General features: G+C 56.9%; 1 protein-coding gene across 3 annotated transcripts; it reads right to left on the bottom strand.

Moving 5' to 3' along the window:
- Positions 1 to 2,452: 2,452 nt before the first annotated feature.
- Positions 2,453 to 21,434, bottom strand: GRAMD1A (GRAM domain containing 1A). 3 transcript variants are annotated; one of them, XM_081215924.1, is made up of 19 exons: positions 21,285 to 21,434; positions 16,714 to 16,924; positions 16,600 to 16,620; positions 16,036 to 16,120; positions 15,803 to 15,906; positions 15,626 to 15,721; positions 14,793 to 14,873; positions 11,362 to 11,474; positions 11,039 to 11,189; positions 10,311 to 10,509; positions 9,155 to 9,298; positions 7,467 to 7,585; positions 7,232 to 7,374; positions 6,565 to 6,668; positions 6,304 to 6,477; positions 6,109 to 6,196; positions 4,787 to 4,894; positions 4,583 to 4,703; positions 2,453 to 2,911 (listed from the first exon to the last, which is right to left on the bottom strand). In XM_081215924.1, the coding sequence occupies exons 1-19, from the start codon at positions 21,290 to 21,292 to the stop codon at positions 2,819 to 2,821; spliced, it is 2,163 nt and encodes a 720-aa protein (XP_081072050.1). In that variant the 5' UTR covers positions 21,293 to 21,434; the 3' UTR covers positions 2,453 to 2,818. The 3 variants fall into 3 exon arrangements, with proteins under 3 accessions (XP_081072050.1, XP_081072051.1, XP_081072052.1); XM_081215925.1 differs by lacking the exon at positions 21,285 to 21,434 and adding an exon at positions 17,026 to 17,042; XM_081215926.1 differs by lacking the exon at positions 9,155 to 9,298.
- Between the last annotated feature and the right edge of the window lie 334 nt (positions 21,435 to 21,768).

Here is a 21,768-nt window from a genome sequence, read left to right as displayed (position 1 = left end):
CTCTGACGTCACCTTCTACTCCCCTCTCCCAGCCACTCCCCGCTGCTGTCCAGGCCCCTGCTGTTCCCAATACACCAAGCTCATTCCCACCTCAGAGCCTTCACCCTTGCTCACCTCTGCTTGGGCCACTCTTCCCTTAGGTGACCAAGGGGCTCACTTCCTCTCCTCCGGCAGCTCTCGGCTCTAATGTCACCTTCATCAGGTCCTCTGTCCACTCAGGACAAAATGCCTCCGCAGTCCCTTACTTGACCTCCTTTACTAGTTGTTTTTTTTTTTTTTTCCCTACAGCAGTTGTCACTACCTGACATTATACTCTTCTTTATATAGTTTTTCTCCATTCACTGCTTGTCCCTCCAACCCTGGAAAACAAGCTCCCCCAGGGTGAGGACACTGTCCTGTGCACCACTGTGTCTCCAGCACCTTCCACTGTGCCTGTCACATTGTAAGTGCTCAATAAATATTCATCAAATGAATAAATAACCGCCAAGCACGGAGCCCTTCTGGTATGCTGGATTCACTTCTACCTCCCCAAACATTTATTGCACTTCTATTATTAATCCGCATTTTACAGACAGGGAAACTGAGGCTGAGAGAGAGACACTCCCTTGCCTAGGGTCATGCAGCTGGTTTCAGGTGGATCTGGAATCCTGCCAGGCAATGGCAGGGGGCTTGTCTGCTAAATGGAGAGGATGAGGGGGGAGGCTCCGTCAAGACCAGGGTGGGAGACTTTTGGCTCAGGGTTGCTCCTCAGGTCCTAACCTCCAGTTCTGGGTGGGGTGAAGTTCCAGAATCTCCCCACTGCAGCCTTGCCAGGCGAGAGGAACCAAGGGTGGGGCTGGCCCGGGGCAGAGGGAGAGGAAGCCAGGGACACCAAGCCAGGGACACCAGATACCTTTGTGATCTGGGCCTTTGTGCCAGCACCTCCTAGGCTGTGAAATTCCCATGCAAAAAATAACTCTCTTGCTCTTCTGATCCCTCCCCTCTGATCGGGGGTGGCAGGCAGAAGCACAGTGAGGACAGGTCGTAGGCACCAGGCAGGGGCACCTAGTGACAGCCCTACAAACTGACGTTGGCCGAGCACCTACTATGGGCTTGGTGCTGTTCTAAGCACTTTACTAATATTAACTCATTTAATTCTTCCTACAAGATGGGTTTTACCATTATGCCCATTTTACAGGTGTGGGAAACTGAGGCTCAGGATGGGTAACTTGCCATGATCACATAGCTAGAGGTTAGAGGAGGCTGGCTCTGCCCTTTGTCACCTGTGGTCCATCCTGCCCAATCCAGCCCCTCCTCCAGTCCTCTGCCCCAAGCCATCAATTAAGATTCTTACAGCCTGACTGTGACTTGTCAAAGGTCTCTCTTTACCCCTCCTCACTCACTCTGGAACCAGAACAGGGTTTGAGTGAGACAAACCTAGGTTCTACCTGGACCGAGACCTTGCCTCTAGGCCCATTTCCACAACGGTAAGATGGGGTCCAGATGGCGACAACTTGGACGGGCTGGTGTGGGGTCCTGAAGGGGGCCCCTGTATCTAAATGTGGAGACACCAGGGGCTAGGCCTTGCCTCCCTGCTGAGTGGCGCCAGGCATGTAACCGTTTTGTTTGTCTCCATCTCATGGAGTAACTGTGAGAATTAAATGAACATCAGACCGTGGCACAGAGCCTGGTACATACTTGGTCCCCACTACATGACTTACTTTTTTCTCTCCTCAAGTTTTCTGCTATAATAGTAATATTTATTGACTACTTACTCTGTGCAGACCCTGTTATAAGTAGCCACCTTTATTAACTCCTTGAAACCTTATAAAGCGGTTCTCAAAGTGGGGTCCCTGGACAATCAGCATCACCATCACCTGGGAACTTGTTGGAAGTGCAGGATCTCAGCAGACTCACCCCAGACGTGCTGAGTGGGAAACTGAGGGTGCGGTCCGGCATTCTGCTTTTTAAAGAGCCCTCCAGGACATTCCGATGCAGCTAAAGTTCGAGAACGACTCACTTCTAACAACCCTGGGAGACAGGTGCTATTCTTTTTTTTTTTGCAGCACGGCATGCAGGATCTGAGTTCCCTGACCGGGGATCAAACCCACAACCCCTGCAGTGGAAGCGCAGAGTCCTAACCACTGGGCCGCCAGGGAAGTCCCCAACAGGTACTATTCTTATGCTCATTGTACAGAACAAGCCGAAGCTCAGAGAGGCTGACCTGCTCCAGGTGACATGCCCACTAAGCATCAGAGGTAGGACTGAACCAAGCCACCAGCCACCAGTCTGTCCTCACAGCCCCCACACTGGACCCTGATGGTGCAAAGCTTGTGAAAGATGCTCAGGAATTCCAGGTCGCGTCAGTGATTGTGGCCCCAGAAAATGGACGGTACGCCCCTCCTACCACAGTGGGATCTGAGTGCAACAGGAGGCTCCCACCCACTCCCAGGGCCCCGCAGGCACAGCCACAGCCATTTCCAACCCTTTATTGGGGCTCTGTCAGCCCCAAATAAATATAATACATTAAACCCAGAGCTGAGGGAATCGTGCACCCCGGGAGGTGCCCCCCATAACCCCAGCCGAGCACAATAAGTTAGTGGGGGGCCTGCCGAAGGCCGGGCCAGTGCCCTGGCGGGGCAGGCGATGGCAGCTGGACTCACACACGCTGGTCTAAAGTGCATCTCGGTTCTGTGGTCCCCATGTCTGCGTGGCCCCTGGCCGGGCCACTGGGAGGGGTGGGCGGGAGGTTCCCGGCGCTCACACCGAGCCAGCAGTGGCCACCGAGCCTCTGTGTCCATCTGTCCATTTGGGGGGATGGCCGAGTGACCAGATATCCTCAGGAGAAGCTGTCGTCGGACCGTGGCTGGGAGTCGAAGGGAGGGTCTGAGATGGTGATGCCTTGATGCAGCTTCTCCAGCGAGAACTTCATCTGGGGGAAGAGGTGGGGCAGGGTGGGGGATGAGTGCTGGGAGGGGTGATGCATCCCCCAACATGCTGCAGCTGAGGAGCTGGGGAAGGTCCAGAGAGGCCAAGGTCAGCCTGTGCCTCTGCACCCCAGCCATTCTGCACCCAGTTTTACTTCTCATAGGCAGCAGGTGGAAGGGGCCCAGGTGGCCTGGGTTCAAGTCCTGGCTCTGCTACTTACTGGGTAACCTTGGGCAAGTCCCTTAACTGTCCCAGGTCCCTCAGCTGAAACGTGGGTCAGTAACATACCTGCTTCACAGGATTAATTCAGGAATCTGACGGGTGAACGCCTAGGACCTGGCACACAGGAGGTGCTGGGTACATGTTAGCTATTCTTATTCCCTGCCGTGCGACCTTGGGAATGCCTCTACCTCAACGTTCCTATCTGTTAGATGGGGGGTAACAAGAGCACCCCCCTCGGAGGCTGGCCATGAGAAACAAATCAGTTGGTCATTTTAGCTCTTAGAACAGCCCGGCTCAATTGGTGTCTGCTGTTAGTATTAATTTGTGCAGTCAATCCCATGCCCTTGGCAGTTTGAGAGAGGAAATAATCAGAATTGAACTGAGGATGGGAAGGCCCTGACCTCCCTCTCTCTGAGCGACGGGACCCCAGTCTCAGTGACCCCTCTCCCCTGTCCTGCACAGCCCTTTCCTGCATGAGCATCTCCCTCTGAGCATGATTTCAGGGTGCAATGAGGCCCCTAAAGGTGGGCCTCAGCATTACGGTCCATAGTGACCAGGAATGATTTTCACCATCACCCAGCAACGTGGGCTCTGATGCCCTTGGGCACCCAGCCAATGCCAGATGCTCCCCAGCGCCTGGCGTCTGTGCTGACACCCCCCACCACATTTACTGAGCACCTGCTTTGCGGGATCTCACTAACAACAGTGAATGCAGGTGAGGTGTTTGCATGAGCTGGGCACTACTCAGAAGCTAACTCCTTTAATTTTCACAGCAGCCTTTGAGGTAACATAGATTATCATCCCATTTACAGAGGAGGAAGCCAAGGCCCCAGTGGTGAAGTCACTTGCACGAGGTCACAGGTCAGAATTTGAACCCGGCCGTCTGAATAGATGCTGCCAGCAAATTACAGTGGTTGTCTGGGGCAACCCCTTCTGGAGATGAGATCCCAATAACCTTTGGAGAACCTCTTTCCCACCCTCACGTGACCCCTTAGTCACCTCATAGGCGGGGAGGGGTTCAGTGACGAAGCCTTATCTATCCCTGGCCACTATGACTGGTTCAGGGATGGGAATGTGACCCCAGTATCCAGTAAGAATGAGCTCTTTCCTTTGGATGTTACCCTGGAACTGTAGGTACCATATTGGTCATCCTAGGATGCCCCAAACAAAGGCAACCCTGGGGGTGGGCAGAGTCAAGAGATGGTAAAAGAGACTGATTCTTACTACTATTGAGTGGCTGGATCCAGCCATGCCTGAGGTCGGACATTCCTGGACTTTTTTCCCAGGATGAGAACCAATAAATTCTTTCTTCCATCCCACTGATTTTTCCAGCAACCCTGGGAGGTAGGGACTATGAATGGCTTCCTCATTTAACAGAGAAGGAACGTGAGGCCCAGATGCATATGCCGCATCTTGGGATTTGAATGCAGGATCCCGCAGCCCAGAGCCGCACCTCGTCCAGGAGCTCCACAGAAGCCCGCAGGATCTGCCTCCACTTGTGCACCTCGACGCTGTGGAACTGCTTCTGCAGGGCCAGGATCTCCGCCCACTCCGTGGCCGTCTGGGGGAACTTGCTGTGGGGGATACAGGGCCTGAGTGGGGTCTGGGCCTCCCCCGACCTGCCCAAGCTCCCAGCTCCCTGAGACTACCCACTCACCCCTTGGCCAGGGCCAGACTGTGCCAGGACTCGAAAGTGTGGGCTGTCCTCTCCAGGGACCAGAGGCGGTAAAAGAGGAGGACGTTGAGGGCAATGAGGACGATGAGGCTGGGGGGAGAGGTCAGAGGTCAGGAGTCAGGATACCAACGTTCCCACAAGTGGGGGGTCACCCACGTGACCACACCTTGAAGGGGTGCCATGATTCGCCCTCTTTGCAGAGGAGGAAACTAAGACTCAGACAGGGTGAGTGACATGCCTAGGGTCACACAGTCCATAAGCAGCAAAGTCAGGGTTCAAACCCAGGCCTGTCTGATGCCCGAGCCCTCAACTGCTGCTCCAGGCCACCTCGCTGGGGGAGCTGGGGGCATGGAGTGAGGACAAGGGGCTGAAGCTGAGGGTGAGACACAGGTGAGGGGAGGGCAGGACGCAGGACCCTACCTCACACAGATCCTGAGGAGGCAGAGAGGGGGAGACAAAGAGATGAGAGCCGCCCAGCCGGTCCTGGCCGCCCCCGACCCCGGCAGCCCTGAGCCGAGCACACCGCACAGCACCTCACTGGACTGCTGCTATTGGCCAACTGAGGCCCAGAGAGGCTGAACGTGTGGCCCATCTCTCACTGCCCAGGGTCTGCGGGAAGCATGGATCTCACTTCCACTTCCTCAGAGCACCGTGCCCCTAGCCCTGGCCTCTGTGCATGTCCGTCTCCCCGCCTAATCCCCGTGGGGTCTCAGCTCAGAGGCCTCTGCTTTCCTGCGAAGCCTTCCCTGACGGCCTACCTGTCCGGCCTGGAGGAAGCCTTCACTGGCCTCCGAAGGCTTCCCTGTCCCCTCCGCCCACGTTTCCTCCATCACCACCCCATCCCTCTGGTCTGGTGCCAGGTCTGTCTCCCCCCAGGGCTGCTGGTCACTACTGTGTCCCTCGCATCACACAGCTCAGGGCTGGGCGCAGAAAACCTGAATGAAGTGTAAGTGACATTGCTCCTTTTGCACACCTCTCCTGGTTCACCTAATTCCGGCTCCCTCGGGGGCCTGCTCCTCCAGCCCGGGGGGCGAGGTCAGACCCCTCTGACCGCCCCCCCAGAGCCCCGAGGCTTCCCTCTCCCTGCAGGGACAACCTCGCCATGGCAGACTGAGCACTACACCATGTGAGGAGCCCTGCTGGGCGCATCTCAAACGTCACCTCCTTCAATCCTCGCTATGGGGTGGGGAGCCCGTGCTCTCACGTGAGCAGAGACCCAGAGAGGCCAAGCACTTGCCCAAGCTCACACAGCCAGGGTGCAGATCCAGGCCTGTCTGACCCCCAAGCCCGGCCCCCTTACTCACACAATGCTGATGAGAACCAGGGCGCTGGGGATGCCTGCCCCGGGGCCCTGGTCCACGGACGGTTCCAAGAAGCGGGAGCTGAGGGAGCCTGTGGGGGAGCAACTCGGAGTCAGACAGACTCATCCCCGCTCACCCCACCCGGACCCCCAGCTCCTCCCCCGCACTGCCCCCCCCCGCAGGCCTGACGGAACTCACCTGAGGGGTGCATGCCAGCCCGGGCGCAGGGGTCAGTGTCCGGGTGCTGCGGCCCGTCACCGTGGGCCCTCCAGCTCAGGGGCCGCTTCCGCCTGCGCAGGCCGGACAGCAGCCCGCGTGCATCCTTCCCGCCTTCCTCCAGAGACAGCTTCTCGGCCTTGGCGAGCTCTCGCTCTGCAGACATGAGAGAGGGCCCTGCATGTCTGCGCCCGGCCAGGCCCCGACCCCGTCTGTGGCCCTGGCCGGACCCCTGTCCCCTACCCAGGTGGTGGAAGTAATCTTCGATGCCGCTCCACGAGTTCTTCTCAATGAGAGACTTCACAAGGCTCCAGGGCTGCTTCCGATAGCGGATCTCGGAGGACACTCTGGGGTCGGGGAAGGGGTGACGGGGTCAGGGTCTGACTCCAGCCTTGCTGTCCCATTCCCGGGGGCAGCCTTCCCTCCCCTGATTCAGAGAGGGCCCCTTGTCACCCACAGACAAAACAGACACCCCCCAAGGGTTCCCTGTGATCCCCACTCAGCCCGCAGCCCCTTCTCCGTCCACGCCCACTACCTTGGCAGGTCTCCCGCCTTCGGCGCTGTCCCAGCACTGCCCACCCAGACTGCCATCCTAGCCTACACCTCACCCTCGAACCCCTTCCATCTTGCTGCTGCGTCCAACTCCACACGGGCTTCTGAGAGACATCTCAGCAAGTCCCAAGCTGAGCTCCGATCTTCCCCCAAACCTGCCCCTCCCCACCTTCCCCTCCCAGTCAATGGCGGCTCCATCCCTCTGGTGGCTCAGGCCAAACACCTCGGGGTGTTCCTGACTTCTGCTCGCCTGCCACGGTGGCAACCAACATTCTGCAGCTGACTCGGGGTGGGGAGACTAGGGCAGGGGCCCTGGGACCATCAGGGGGTCAGGTGGAGGGGCCGGGCCGCTGCTCACCGGAGGCGGGCCTTGTTCCGGGCAAGGCCCAGGATGCAGTAGCGGTGGGCAGTGTAGAAGTAGTCTTGGTAAGGGATGCCCTGCGTCAGCACCTCTGAGTCCACCACACACCCGCCTGCCTGCGGGCCGTGCCGGAACAGCGTCTGCGGGGCCAAGGGAGGAACAGGGAGTCAGCGCCAAGCCCCCAACCCTGGCCCCCGGCCACCCCACCCACTGGCCACCCTGCCTAGCACACCTGTGTCTCCACCACAGAGGCGCTCTTGGGCCCCAGCGGGTTGTTGATGGGAATGGTGTAGGTCAGCACTCGGCGCTGGTGGCACTTGCTGTCCCCGCTCCAGGGGCTCAAGGTCACGTCTGGAGGATGGAGGGGCAGAATGAAGACACCATTCTCCCGTCCTTTGCCCACAGGCTGTAGGAGACTCAGCTTTTCTGGAAGGTTCCAGTTCTCTGGGGACTTGCCCCCAAACCTGCGCCTCCTCCCTGCCCCCACCCCGGTGTCTGCCCCATCTTCCCTCTGGACGCCCACAACTTCAGATGTTGACGATCCTCAGAGCTGGGACCTCTCTCCTGCCTACACTTCTCAGCCCTCCTGGGCCACCTCCTCTACCCCTGCAGCCCCCGTCTCCTCTCTACCAGTCCTGGCTTCTCCCCTGGGCCTCAGACCTAGGGTCCTGCGACCTCTTGAACACCTTCCCCTGGAAGTCCGCAGGGCCCCTCACACCCACTGGCCTCCGCATCTCCTCAAACACATCCCTCCTCGCCCCACTGTCCTCCAGGCTTCCTGCAGAGCCCTGAGCCTCGTCCTGGACACTCCCTCCCCGTCTATTCACTGACCGCCTGAGTACTGTCCCAGTTCAGCCCATCCTTGTCTGTCCAGGGCCCCTCTTCAGCCTCCCCCTGAGCTCCTGGCCTCAGTCTCCACCTCTGGTCCAGCGGTAGCTTCTCAAAGCCAAGCCTGACCCTGTCCCTTATCTGTCTACAACACTCCATGGCTCCCCAGGACTGCCAGACAAAGTCTGAGCTCCTCAGTCTGATGTGCCAGTCTCTCCAGGATATAAGCATAGTTTGGGGGGACTCGAGTGCCCCCAACACAAGGCATAGTCTTACTCATTCTTCAGGGGATTCTACGTGGTTCATTTTCATCAATACAGAAAAAAGAAACAGAGAAAACTACCATCTGAGTAGGCCCTCCCCAACTTGAATCTCTATTGCAGCCTCCCGAGCTCCCTGCTAGTCCCCTGGTCAGCCCCTTCTGCCTGCCCTGGTGCTGTGGCTTCCCCTCTCCACACTTGGCCACAGGGGCCCAGCCGCAGGGGGCTTCTCCCAGTGCCAGCCTCCAGCCTCAGGATCTTTGCAGGTACCCTGCTGGCCTCCTGGATTCCTTCTCCCACCTCCTCCACTTTCCCTATGAAAGTTCCTCCTTCAGGCCTTAGTTTCAATGTCACATCCTTCTAGCAGCCTTTCCTAACACCCCCCAGAACACAGTCCCCTCCCTCTCTGACATACACACTTATCTGCCCGAGTATCTGTTTACTGCTGTTCTCACTAGATTCTGGAATTCATCTGTCCTGGTCTCTGCACGGGCCTGACAGAGTGCTCATTAACCCGTATTTATTAAATGCTTACTATCTGCTGCTGTTCTAGGCACTTTTCTAGTATTAACTCATTTAGTTCTCATGAGACCCTGACAAGGCAGGTAACTAGTATCACACCCGCATCACACAGAAGAAACCGAGGCACAGAGAGGGTCCGCACCTGGTCCAAGGCCACTCAGCTGGTAAGAGGCGGAGCCCCTCTGGCCTCACAGACGCTGCTTTTAACTCCCCAGCCTGCCACACCTGATCTGCACAGCGGTGCCTGCCCGTCTCCTGGCCGGCCCCTCCTCACCCCCTCCCATGTACCTTGGTCACCTCGGCCCCTGACCTGTGAACTTGCACTGCTGCAGGAAGCCCTGCAGGAAGGGCGAGTCTGAGAACAGCATCTGCTGGAGCCGCTCAGCACCCACGTGGAAGACGGAGTTGATGAGGAGACGACCTGAGAGGTCAGGAAGGAGGGCTGCCAGGTCGGCTGGGCGACAGAGAAGGACAGGGGATGAGGCTGCCTGCGTTCCTCGGTTTCCCTCTGAGTGACCGCTCCTCCCCACTCCCAGGTCTTGTGGGGTGCCTGGGCAGCCCAGTCCTCCTGGACCAGAGCGGACACAGACACGGAGCTACTCAGCCCCCTCCACCACAGGATGGCTTTAGGGTGGGCGTGTGCCCCAAGCCCAGACAATCAAAGCTACCACCATGGGTTCAAGGCGGAGCACACACCTAGGCTCACGCACCTGCAGTCCCAGTGATGACAGGGGTGGGCCTGCTCAGTAGCTTGAGCTTTCGGCCCCAGTGATTGGTTCAGGGGTGGGTGGATGGGGGTGTATATGTGTCCCAAGCCAGGCCATCATCCACAGTGATGGGCTCAGGGGTGGGCTTGCTCTCCAGTCAGAGCCAACCCTAGAGCTTTTGGTGCAGCCACTGGGAAAAGCATGCTTTCTCTCTGCTAGGCTTGTCTGGGGCAGGGCTGGGGCTCTTTCTGCCACAAGAGTAGAAGCTATCTGAGAATAAAGTTGGCACAGAGAAAATGGAAATGATGATGATGATGATGATGATATAATAACAGCCGACACTTACTAACTGGCCCAAACACTTTACCTGTATTAAGACATTTAATTCTCTCAATGACAACACTATGAAGTGGGTAGTATTATTGCTAACCCCAGGTGAGGAAAATTTTTAGATGAGGAAAATGAGGCTCAGAGAGGTTGAATAATTTGCCCAAGTCACACAGCTAGGAAGCAGTGTGGCCGGGATTTGAGCCCCAGCAATCTGGCTTCAGAGTCTATACTCTTATCCACCCTGCTAAGCTGCCTGCAAAGCAGAGCTAAATACGGACAGACTTCTACCAACACCATTTAAACGCCTTATCTTATCTGCCTACTCTGTGGACTTTTCAGTCCCATGAGCCAGCGAATCCCTTGGTGCGGCCCCTGTGAGTGAGGTCTGTCACGTGTACCCAAAGCAAAGGAATCGGCCACCTGCCTCACCTTCCTCCCCCGTGGATGAGGAGGAGTTACTCGTGTCTGTCAACAGCTCCTCGCTGGGCAGCAGATCCAAGGGGCCCAGGGAGGCGGGCCCGTCAGGTGGGGCGGGCTCTGAGCTCGCGGGTTCAGCCACCGGGGTCACTGTCTGGCTGGAGGAGGCGTCTGGCTGGCTGTCTGCCTGCCCCTCCTTGTCCTCCTCTGCCTGCAGAGAAAAGCTTAATCCAGCCTTGTCCCAGCCTAAGGGCCCCTTGTGTACCCACATCCCTCAGAAGGCTTCGAGACTGTAGGAGAACCAGTGCCGGGGAGGTCATGTGTAGCTCCTAGCTGAGCTACGAGGGGCCCTGGGGCCACCCAGACGAGGACTCCTCTCAGCCTCTCAGCCAGGCCTGTCTTGGATGCCTGGGCCATGAGCTTTCTTATGCCTGTCTTGTCCATGCCATACCTGTTTGTATCCAACCTCATCCAGCCAGCCAGCCCTCTCTTGGCTCTTCTGTCTCTCCCGCTTCCCATCTATCTACCTGTCCCACCTTTGCCTGTCTCTCTTTCCCTACCTGTGCCTGGTCTCCTTGCCCATCTTCCCAGCTCCATCCCATCCCTCCATCCATCCCCTCACTTACCCCTCCAGCCACCTCTTCTCTGTCCATTCCCTCCCTGTCCCCCTCAATCTGTCTGTCCCTCTCTCTCCCCGACACCACCCAGCACCCTCCCCGCTCCTCCACGCGCCTGCTCACCCCGTGGTCTGCGTCACTGCTGGCTCGGGAAAGGCTGGGGGTGATGCGGCCACGGCGCGAACCTGCCGGGCTCGGCTCCTGGCTGTGGTCAGCTGCCCCTGAGGAGGTGATGTCGCTCAGGGCGATTACATCTCCCACTTCCTTGGGGCTCCTACAGAGAAAGAGAGGGAGTGAGACCGCTGCATCTTTGAGACCCCACACACCCTCCTGGTCTCCCAGACTTTGCACCCCCGCCTCAGTCCACCCAGGACTCCAGGAGCTCTGCACGCAGCCCCTGCTCTCTCCTCCCAACCCCCGGAACCAGCCTCCAGCCACCGACTCACCCTAGACCATTCAGCTGCAAGGGGCAGACATAGTCTTCATCCTCGCTGGTGAGGCCCAGCTCTGAGCCGTAGCACTGATGCACCAGGTGCCAGAGCTCTCGGGGACTCAGCGTCTGGGCAGGCAGGACGTTAGGTTAGCCTCCACCTTATCAGGGCCAGAGCCCTTCCACCAGCGCCCACCAGCGCCCACCAGCCCTCCCTCAGCCTCAGCAGTTCCCCTAGTGTCCACAAGGGGGAGCATGACCTCCCATCCCAGACCTCTCCCAATCTCACTCGGCACCCCATCGCATAGGAGCCAGTGTGCTCAGGAATTCTCCCTTAGGTCCTCACAAAACTTCCACAGCTACGGGCTAAAGTTCCCAGTTTTACAAAGAATATGAGGCCCAGGGTGGAGAACTCATGCTTGAGGTCAACTCTGGGGTTCAAACCCAGCCAGATTCCAGAGCCAATGCTCCCACCTGCCATGCTGTCCTGCCCCCAACTACTTGCCCAGGTGTCCTCAGAAGCTACCCATGGCTGGAGTGGCTGGATGATGCTGATGAGATACTAATAGTAATAATAGTAGCAGTAGCAGCAGCTGACATCCACTGAGTTGTTACCATGTGCCGGGCATTCTTCTAACCCTTTATGCATGCTAACTCAACAAGTCTTCAAAACCATTCTGTAAAGTAGGTGCTGATATTGTCATCATTTTAAGATAATGACGCTGAGGCACAGAGGTGGGTAATGTCATCCAATTAGGAAGTGGCCGTGTTGAGATGTGATCCCAGGGGGCTGGGCTAGCCCTGGAGCTAACCACTGGACGGCACTGCCTCCCACGAGCTGACATTTCCAAGCTCTTATTCTAGGCCCAGCTCGGGTGCTGTGAAGGAGGGACAGTCCCCATCTGACCAATGGGGTTCAGTGACTCGCACTCGGTGACGGGGCTGAACTCCATCCCCAGCAGTCTGGCTGCCCTTGCCCTCCTTGGAGACTTTGACACTGCACTGTCCCTCCCTCGGGCTCCTGCTCCAGTGCTCTCGCCCCTGAGGATGGCCATAGCTGGAGCCGCCCCTGAAGACAGGAAGTGAGTGCAGCCCTGCTGGAGGAGTGGGTTGGGGCCTTCTGAGGTGCTACAAGCCAGCAGTAGCAGACACTGTGTGATGCCTACCTGACATCTATCCACCCTCCCTTCCTGCCAGCAGAAGCCTGATTTGTTCGGGGTGAAAATCTTCCCAAGCCCCAGGGAATTATAACTGGCTTATATCAACTCATTGTTCCTTTGCCACATACCCAGCTTCCTGTGCAACCAAGGGTGATCATGTGACCAAGTTTTGGCCAAAGAAATACAAGGAAAAGTCTGCTAAAGGAGGCTTTCCCTTCCTGATAAAGGAATGCCCACTTTCCATCCATCCCTTTCTTCTTTCATGTTTGGGACACTTAACTGAGGGCATGACATCTGGAGCTGTAGCAGCCACCTGCAACCATGAGGCAACAAGCATGTGGACAAAGCATCAATATGCAGAAGGACGATGGTGTGGAATAATGGGCAAGAGCTTGGGTCCTTGACGACATAGGGAGCCCTCAAATCTACCCTGGATTGCCTGCCTCCAGACCTCCTGTTACATGGGCATCAGTGTGATTAAGTGGACTCCAGAGCCTGACTGTAATGGGTCAGAATCCCAGCTCTGCCACAGAAAAGCATATGTGCCCATGGGCAAGGCTTTCCCTCTGTGCTTCACTGGTGAAATAAAGATACTAACCACACTGCCTTGAAGGGTGGCTGTGATGATTAAATAAGTTCATTCATGGAGAGCTCAGGACAGTTCCTTGCACCCAATAGCTCTGGTTAAGTGTTAGCTATTATTATGATCATCTGAAGTAATTCAGTATCTGTTTGTTTAAACCATTGTCTGGTTGGGTTTTCAGCTACTTGCAGCTGAATGCATGCTACATAAACTCATGCAACCACAGTGGGCATTCCAGGAGAGCCCACTCAGGGCTGACCCACAATAGACTATCAGAATGTAAAAAGTAAAAGTCTGAAATCCCTTACTCAAAAATCTTTGGTGTAAGACTCGATTCAAAATTAAGAAATTTGGGGATTTAAGAAAGATAATACACTGCCTATACTATAATACAGCACTAAAAATATCTATATTGTATTTAGGATCCAGTAAGTACAGTGTATACCAGAGGTTCTCAAAGCATGGTCCAAGGATTTCTGGACATCCCCTAGACGCTTTTAGGGAACCATAAGGGCAAAATTATTTTCATAAGTATGGTAAGTGTTACTAGTAGTATATCACTTGCCCTTTTCACTTTTATTCTCTCATGAGTGTACAGTGGAGTTTTCCAGAGACTATGTGATGTCATCATTGTTCTGGTGGCTAATGTAATACGTGTTTGTGTATCTTGTGTTTAAAACTTTCCCAGTTTCGGGACTTCCCTGGTGGTCCAGTGGTTAAGACTCTGTGCTTCCACTGCAGGGGGGTGCGGGTTCGATCCCTGGTTGGGACACTAAGATGCCACATGCCATGCAGCAAGGCCAAAATATTAAAGAAAAAAAAAAAAAAGACACATTGAAAAACTTACTCTCTGTGGGAGGCCTTCCCACTGACCCACTGCACCACTACCTCTCCCAAGCCTGCCCTGCTTCTGTTCCTTTCTCAAACTCTGAGCACTTCAAAAAAAATTTTCCCAGTTTCAATTTCTAATACAGTATATATTGATAGATATACTCTACTTAAACAGAAGCTCTTTGGAGTCTATAATTATTTTAAAGAGTGTAAAGGATTCCCGAAACTACAGAGTTTGAGAATCACTGGTATATTCTGTACTGGATACTATAATATTATACTGAAGCACAACTATATTTAAGATTTACCCCAGTCATTCACATTATTATTTTTTGGTCCTGAAACATATGAAAAGTCCCATTAATTGAGATAAATACAGACCTGTGTTATACAAGAAGCACACGTGGTGTTTTAAGTTTAAATTAATTAAAACTGAAATTAAATTAAAAATGCAGATCCTCAGTCACACTAGCCACGTTTCAACAGTCCAACAGGCACGTGTGGCCAGTGGCTACCATATCGACAGCGCAGCACAAAACTCTGTTAGACGGCTGATAGGGACTGTAAACCATGTCAGCTCAAGTCAGGTTTTGCTTTACCAAAAACCTCCCCGTCTTTGGAGCATTTCTGATTTGCAGGTGGTGACTAAGGGGCTGTGAGTGCGCATTTCTCACGGGCAGGGTGTGGCACCGGAGCCCGTGGCGGCCCCCTGTGGGGGCCTATGGAAGAGCTGCAGGCACGTTGGGTCTGGTGCCCATGGAGAAGAGCTGGAGGGGTCCTCCAGTTCCCCGAGTCCTGGCATCCCTGGCTCCACGGTCCCCCCCACCCCAGCCCTCCCCCTAGTTCCCCTGCCCAGGATTCGCCCAGGCCCACCTTTTCAAGCAGTGCATTCTGCCAGAGGCGGAAGATGAGGAGGAAGCAGCGATCTCGGGCCCCAAAGGAGGTGAAGAAATGCTGCAGAAGAGAGAGGGGTGTGAGCCCTGGGGGAGAGACAAGGCTGGAGGGAGGAGGAAGCTCCACCCGCTGCACCCTGTTCCCGGTTCTCCATGCTGATGTATTCATTCATCCCTTCACTCATTCCACAGAATATCTGTCCTGTGCCCAGCCCAGCACTGGATGACCCTGGAGTCACCACGATGAGGAGATGGCCCCGGGCCCTGGCGCCAGGGCTCACAGTCCAAGGCGGGAGACAGGGTCAGCCCAAACTGGCTGGGCTGCTTGGGGGAAGCCCAAGGCACATTCCCCGTCTCCTATGCCCGCAGTGGGTGGCCAGCGGGTCCCCTTTTGGCCAAGAAAACACAAAGGGAAGTCTGCTTGAAGTCTTCCCGCCCCATTTCCTTCTCCAGTCTTGTCTGGACCACTGGTGTGAGGCAGCCCCCTTGGACCCTGAGGCAACAATCATGATACATGGAGCATCAGGGAAGGCTTCCCGGTGGAGGAGGCCTCTGAGCTGATAGAATTTTTCTGTTAATACTATCCCTGAACAGCTGTGTCAGGGGACAGACTGCAGGGCCTGAGACAGGAGCAGGTGCAGGAGTCTGGGTCAGAGACTGCAGGAGCCCACGCTGGGGCCGGGAGAATAAAGAGAAAGGGAAGATGAGAGAAGCTGGGTGCTGAGTCAACAGGGCTCTGGGTGGTGGGGAGGAGAGAGGAGCCGGTGAAGATCGGGGACCCCGGGGCCCCTGTCTGTTGGTCCTCTCGCTCACCTTCTCATTCTCCGTGCAGATCTGGATGGCGTTGGGGATCAACTTGGCCGTCTTTTCCTTCTTCAGACACGTCACTTCCTTCAACTGGATGGAAATCTGAGGACAAAAGACAGGTCAGAAGGGGCCAGGGCCCTGCCCGCCCTGGGGCCCCTCCTCGTCCCAGGTCGGTCAGCTCACTGTTGTCTCCCAGCGGAAGATGTTGCTGTAGAAGCAGATCCAGTTCTCGGAGAGATAGAGGCGGCCCTGGAGGAGGATCTCGCGCTGCAAGGCACAGGAGTAATCTGAGGCGGCCGAGGGGAGAGACGGGCAGACACCCGAGTCACATGGCTGTCCTGGCCGCGGGGCCGGCACATGCGGGAGGGTCGGGAGGGCAGAGCTGGGAGCTCCGGGTCTGGCTGGCAGGGACTCACCCACAATGAGGCGTTCGGCTTCAGGGAGCTTGCTGAACAGTTTACGGAAGTCCTCATTCCGCTGCTTGTACGTGGGGCTCAGCATCTGGGGGAAGTTTGGGAGGTGAGAACCGGGACAGGGGGCCACACCCCTAATTCTGTCCCCCAAAGCTCCCAGCACCCCTCAGTCTCCTAGCCTGGAAGGAGCCTCTCTGAGGCTTCAGCGTCTAGCTCACCTCTGGCTCCTACTGCCTGTAACACAAGAGTAACCATTACGAGAGCCATTTACGGATTGCTACCTAAGCCAGGTCCTGTGCCACGTACCCACCGGTATCACTGACTCTCAGGGAACGTTCCCTTCAGTCTAGTGAGGTCAGAACTGTTTCTCAAGGAGACAGAAACCCAGAGAGGTTAAGCAACTCACTCAAGGTCACAGAGCATGTAAGTAGCAGCATAGGATATGACCCCCCCAGGTCTGCTGACCCCAGCACCCACTCCGTGACTACTGCAGCCAGGGGCCCCTGGCCCAGCACCTGTCCCCCTCCCTCTCATCCCTCCAGCAAGGCCCCCGGCCCCGATACTCACACTGTACCAGCTCTGCATCTTCTGTAAGAGAAAGGAATGGAGTCAGAATGAGCCTCGGGGTGCCCCTGCCCTCCCACCCCTCCCCCCACCGCACCTGGGCTTGCACCAACCGACCTTGCTGTTGCGGATGAAGTTCCGGCTGCCCAGGCTCTGGGTGCTGGGTGTCCCGGGCACCCCACCCTTCTCTGAGGAGCTATCTGACCCCTTCTCCACCATGGTACCCGGTTCCGGCTCAGGTGGGGGTCGGCTCGGCGGCAAGAGCTGAAGCCGCTTACGGAGCGATGGGGAGCTGCTTGGCGTGCTCCGGCCAGAGTGCGGGGTGGTGCTGCGGGAACAGGAGGAGGGGCATGTGGGGAAAAACAGGCTGGGGTGGGGGGACAGGCCGGCGTGGGGGGCCCACCCATCAGCCCATTGATCCCCACCTACCCACCCTGCTCCACTTCCTAGCCATGTGACCCAGAGCAGGCCCCCTAGCTCCCCGGGCCTCGGTCAGTTCATCTGTAATCCAAGGGTGAGAAATGCATGCTCTCTTCTAGTTGTCTGGAGGGTTAAACAAATCAGTACATGTAAAGGGCTTCTAACAGAGCCTGGCACATAGTGAGCTCTCGGTAATGCCTGCTGGTCTTAAAATTAACTTATTAATTCATTCATACAGTAAATATTTATTGAACAACCACTTTCCACTCAGTGGCTTGAGCTAAAAACCTAAGCGTCTTCTTCTTTCCTACTCACCCCTCATTTTTCCTCTATTAGCAAGTCCCACATGGTCCAGCTCTCAAATCTCTATTATTTCTATTTGGCCCACCTCCCCCTGCTCCAGCGGCCTGGCCCAGCCTCCATGGTACCCCCTCCTGGACATCACAGTAGCCTCCTCCCTGCTCAGGTCAGGGACCTCCTGGCTGAGTCCTCCCCCCCTGCATTCGACTCCAGGTGAAGGCAAGGTCCTCACCGCCTCTGCTCAGGGACCAGTTCTCCAAGATACCTTCCCTCGACCCTCCATGTAAACCACATCCCCTCTCCCGAGCCCCCTCCCTCTTCATCTCTCTCCTCAGCACTTCTCCCGCGTTTCAAATCCTCCCCCACGCACTTCACAGGGGAAGGGGGTTTTGTTCCCAGATGCACCCCATTGCCTAGAATGAGGCCTGGTGCACAGCAGGTGCTCCGCAAGCTTCTGCCCCTGTGGACTGAATGAGTGATTGACCCCCCCCGTGCCCCCCACCCTCCAAACTTGGGTTCCACCAAGTGTACCACTGGCCCAACCCTCCGCAGGCTGAGGCCGCTGCAGATCTCAGCTGGACCACTTCCCTGTGATCTTGGGCAAGTGTCTGAACCTTTCTGTGCCTCAGTTTCTTCTTGAGTATAATGGGGATAACAGCAGTATCCACCTCCCAGGGTTGTCTGGAGGACATACATACAGAGAGCCCACCACCTGGAAGGTGCTCTGGTTGATTAGGGAATTTCACACTAAGATGGAACACGCAGCCCTGCCGCCACCCCAGAGCACTTGCTGCCAAGGTGCCACGCTGACCCCTGCACAGACACCTCAGCCTGGCATTTGGAGCCCAAACGGACACCAACCCCAGTCAGTCACCCCTAAGTGCACACGGAGCACCCGCCCTGCACCAGGCACTGGGGACACAGAAGTGGGCAAGGCAGATGCAACACCTGCCCGCAGGGACCTGACATTCTGATGGGGGAACAGAGACGATCAGTAAGAGATCATATAAATAAAGATGATGATCTCAGACACTGGTCAGTGCTGTGAGGCAGCGCTGCTCACAGGGGCAGCAGCAGCAGGGCCTGGAAGCTGTCAGAAATGCAGAGTCTGGAACCTGCCGCAGACCTCCTGAATCAGGAAGTGCGGGTGGGGCCCAGGAGACTCTAATGCATGTTCAAGTTTGAGGACCACGGATATAAGGAGGGCTCAGTGGGTTGGTGTGCAAGGCACACTTGAGCTGAGCCCAAAGGAGCAGATCTGGCAAAGGGCTGGGGAAGACTGTTTTAGGGGCAGGAACAGTGAGTTCGGCACAGGACTGAGTTTGGCAGGTCTGAGGAGGAGCGAGGTGGCCAGTGGGGCTGGGGAAGGAGGACAGGAGGCCACAGGCCCACCTGCAGGCCCTCTGGGCCCTGAGCAGGTGTTCAGGCTTCACCCTGACGGCCCTGGTGAGCTCGGGGAGGGTTTAAAGGAGGGGTGACCACACTCCTCTCTTGCCTCATCTTCCTGCCTCTCTAGCCCGAAATGCAGACCCCTCCTCCAGCTATCCTACTCTCCTGCAGCCTCAGGTCTACGGGAGGGCGCCTGCAGACAAGTCCGACACACACAGACAGGGCCCAGCCTGCACCCCCAGATCTTGCTCCTTGGCAGGACAAAGAGGAAGTGCTCGAGCCTGACAGCCCGGAGGCTGCCCAACCAGGCAGGCTGCAGCAGAGGGAAGGGAGGAGCCCAACACGGTGACATGGCTCAGGGACTTGGAAGAGAATGGGGTTTTGTCACTGCAGACACCTCACCTCCGGTTTCCCAGGCCTAAAGAGGCCAACAACTCCCTCTGGTCAGAGAGGGGCAGAGGCCTACGCAGGTGTACACAAAAGGGAACCTCGATGTGGCTCACACACAGCCACTGTCACAGGCAAACTGCAGTTCCCCACAGTTGTAAGAAGTCTCCCCTACCCCTCACCCCCCATACACCCTGCAGTAGTATCACAGGTATATTACAGTCACACACAAAGCCACAGAGTCTCAGCACAGTCACACACAAGGACGCCACAGCCACACACAAAGTCCCAGAAGTTACACACACATGCGCGTGCATGCATGCACAACACACACGCAGCTGCAGAGGGTCACAGAGACAGAAAACCATGCAAAGTCCCAGGTACATTCACACATACAGGCACAAGAAAGTCTCAGAGGAGACTTGAAAGCAAGTAACATTCCCACAGTTACAGAGAGCGCCACACAGTGAAAGAACAGTCACAGAGGACCCCAGCTAACATGTGCACAACCCAGGTAAATGAAGTCTAGGGTCAGCTCAGCTCTCATGGCATTCCCCATCTGGAGGGAAAGCCAGAGCAAAGACCTGCTCTTACGTGGCAAGGGATGGACATGTCAGCTGCTGTTTGCTGACTGACAAGAGAGCCCTGACACTCACACAGCCATGAAGGACTTGGGAAATATGCAGCCCCGGGAGGTCGTGGACACATCTCGATAACAGAGTGGCCAGGTACTGAAATCATGCATTGGGACATGCTTTATAAACTGTTAACAGGGGAACAACATCAGTTACTATTATTGCTCCTGAGAGTCAAGGGTACACCCCAGGTCTCAGGAGGGAGGGTCCCAGGCTCACTATGAGCCACAAGGGGTCTCTCTCTCACTCACACAAAGCCCCAGAGGGTCCCAGCTGCTCACATGGAAGCCCAGGCACGTACAATGTCATGAAGGGACACACACAGGAACTTTCACACAAAGATGGAACCAGAAATAGATAAAAGGTACAACCCCAGAGGGTTTCAGTCATACTCAACGAGCCCCAGACACACAATAATGTCACACATGGACACACACAGGTGACTTACATTTGCACACAGAGCTAACAGGTTCAGAGGCAAATTATAAGCACACAGACGCAAAGGGTCATAGCAGCAAACAAAGAGCCCCTGATACATGCACACACACACTACAAAGTCACAACTGAACACACAGGCAACTTACAGTGACACTTGGAACCACAGATGGTATCCCAGATAAATTCACACACATGCACACAGCCAAGGAGGATCACAGCTGTCTGCACATTAGGAGACTTAGACACATGTACACACACTCCAAAGTCACAATCAGACATGCATAGGTCTGACGGGATGAGATACATTACACACACACAACCACGGAAGGTCACAGCCACGCACACAAAGCCCCAGACCCACACTACAGTCACAATCAGACACACGCAGGGAGCTTACAGCAACACATGGAGCCACAGATGGAATTCGAGGTAAATCACACACACACGGAGCCAAAGAGGATCACAGCTGCCTGCACACTAGGAACACAAACACGCATACACACTTCCAAAACACCTACAATGCAAAAATCTAAAATACTCTGGGCCCAGAGAGTAGGTCAATTCCGTGCCCACGACCCCAGAGGATCTCACACACGCGGTCGGCCGGCCAGCCACGCAGCAGCCCCCATCCGAGCAGCCCCGGGACCAGCAACAGATCACAACGGCGGGAGGGGGCCCAGACCGGGAGAGGCTGCTCCCGGGCTTGCCCCGGGCTCCGGGGCCTGGGGGCCCGGCCGGAGGGGGCTCGTCTGCGTCCTGCCTCGACCGCAGGCCCGAAGACCTGGGTCAACCTCGCGCACACCCCTCGCCTCCCAGACAGAGGCGAAGGAGGCCCGGGGCGCTCCCGGAAGGCCGCGGTACCCCCGCGGGATGAGGCCGGGTCCCCCAGCCAAAGCCCCGCCAAGCCAACGAACCGGCCCCGGGAGCCTCCCCGCCGCCAGGGCCCATCCCCGAGTGCACCCATGGGCCCCCAACGCCTCCCTCCCCTCCCCCTGGCCGGCCCCCGGTGCACAAGCTCCCGGACCTCGGCTGCTGCCGCGCCACCCCCAGCCGAGCCCGAGGAGCCCCTTCCCCCCCGACCTCCTCCCGACCCTCCCCCGCCCCCGCCGCGGTCCTCACTCGAACATGGATGCGGAGCGGCGGGCGCGCCCAGCCGCAGGGCAGGGCCGGGCCCGGCTGAGCGTCCCCGCTGGGCAGGCCCCTCGCCTTCTTCGGCCGCCGCCCGCACCCGACCCCGCCGCCGCCCGCAGCCCGCCGCCCGCCGCCCGCCGCCCGCCGCCCGCCGCCCGCCGCCCGCACAAAAGGCCGGGGCCGCGGGAGGCAGCCGCAGCGTCAGCTCCCCCTTCCTGCCCCCGCCCCGTCGCGTCACAGCACCGCCCCCAGCCCGCGGAAGGGAGGGGGGAGGGGAGGGACCGGCCGAGACGGGGAGGGGCGGCGGGGCCTAGATGGAGAGAGTCAGATACCTGCAGGGAGAAAGGGGCCGCAGGGAGGCGGGAGAGCAGGAGGTGAGAGCGAGAGGGGGCTGGCCAAGGCGAGGGAGGGACGGCGGCGACAGAGCGAGGCCACAGGGAGAGGGACGCGAGAGGGAGAATTAGAGAGGGAG

The sequence above is a fragment of the Mesoplodon bidens genome, assembly GCF_964165515.1.
Source record: "Mesoplodon bidens genome assembly, chromosome: 18".
NCBI lineage: Eukaryota > Metazoa > Chordata > Mammalia > Artiodactyla > Ziphiidae > Mesoplodon > Mesoplodon bidens.
This window is presented reverse-complemented; position numbering and strand designations above follow the sequence as displayed.

Excerpts from the sequence above, each read along its gene's own strand:
- GRAMD1A (XM_081215924.1), bottom strand. Across the intron at positions 15,722-15,802 it reads TCTTCCGCTGGGAGACAACA|ATTTCCATCCAGTTGAAGGA; the intron begins GTGAGCTGACCG and ends TTTTGTCCTCAG. Across the intron at positions 11,475-14,792 it reads AGAATGCACTGCTTGAAAAG|ACGCTGAGTCCCCGAGAGCT; the intron begins GTGGGCCTGGGC and ends CTGCCTGCCCAG.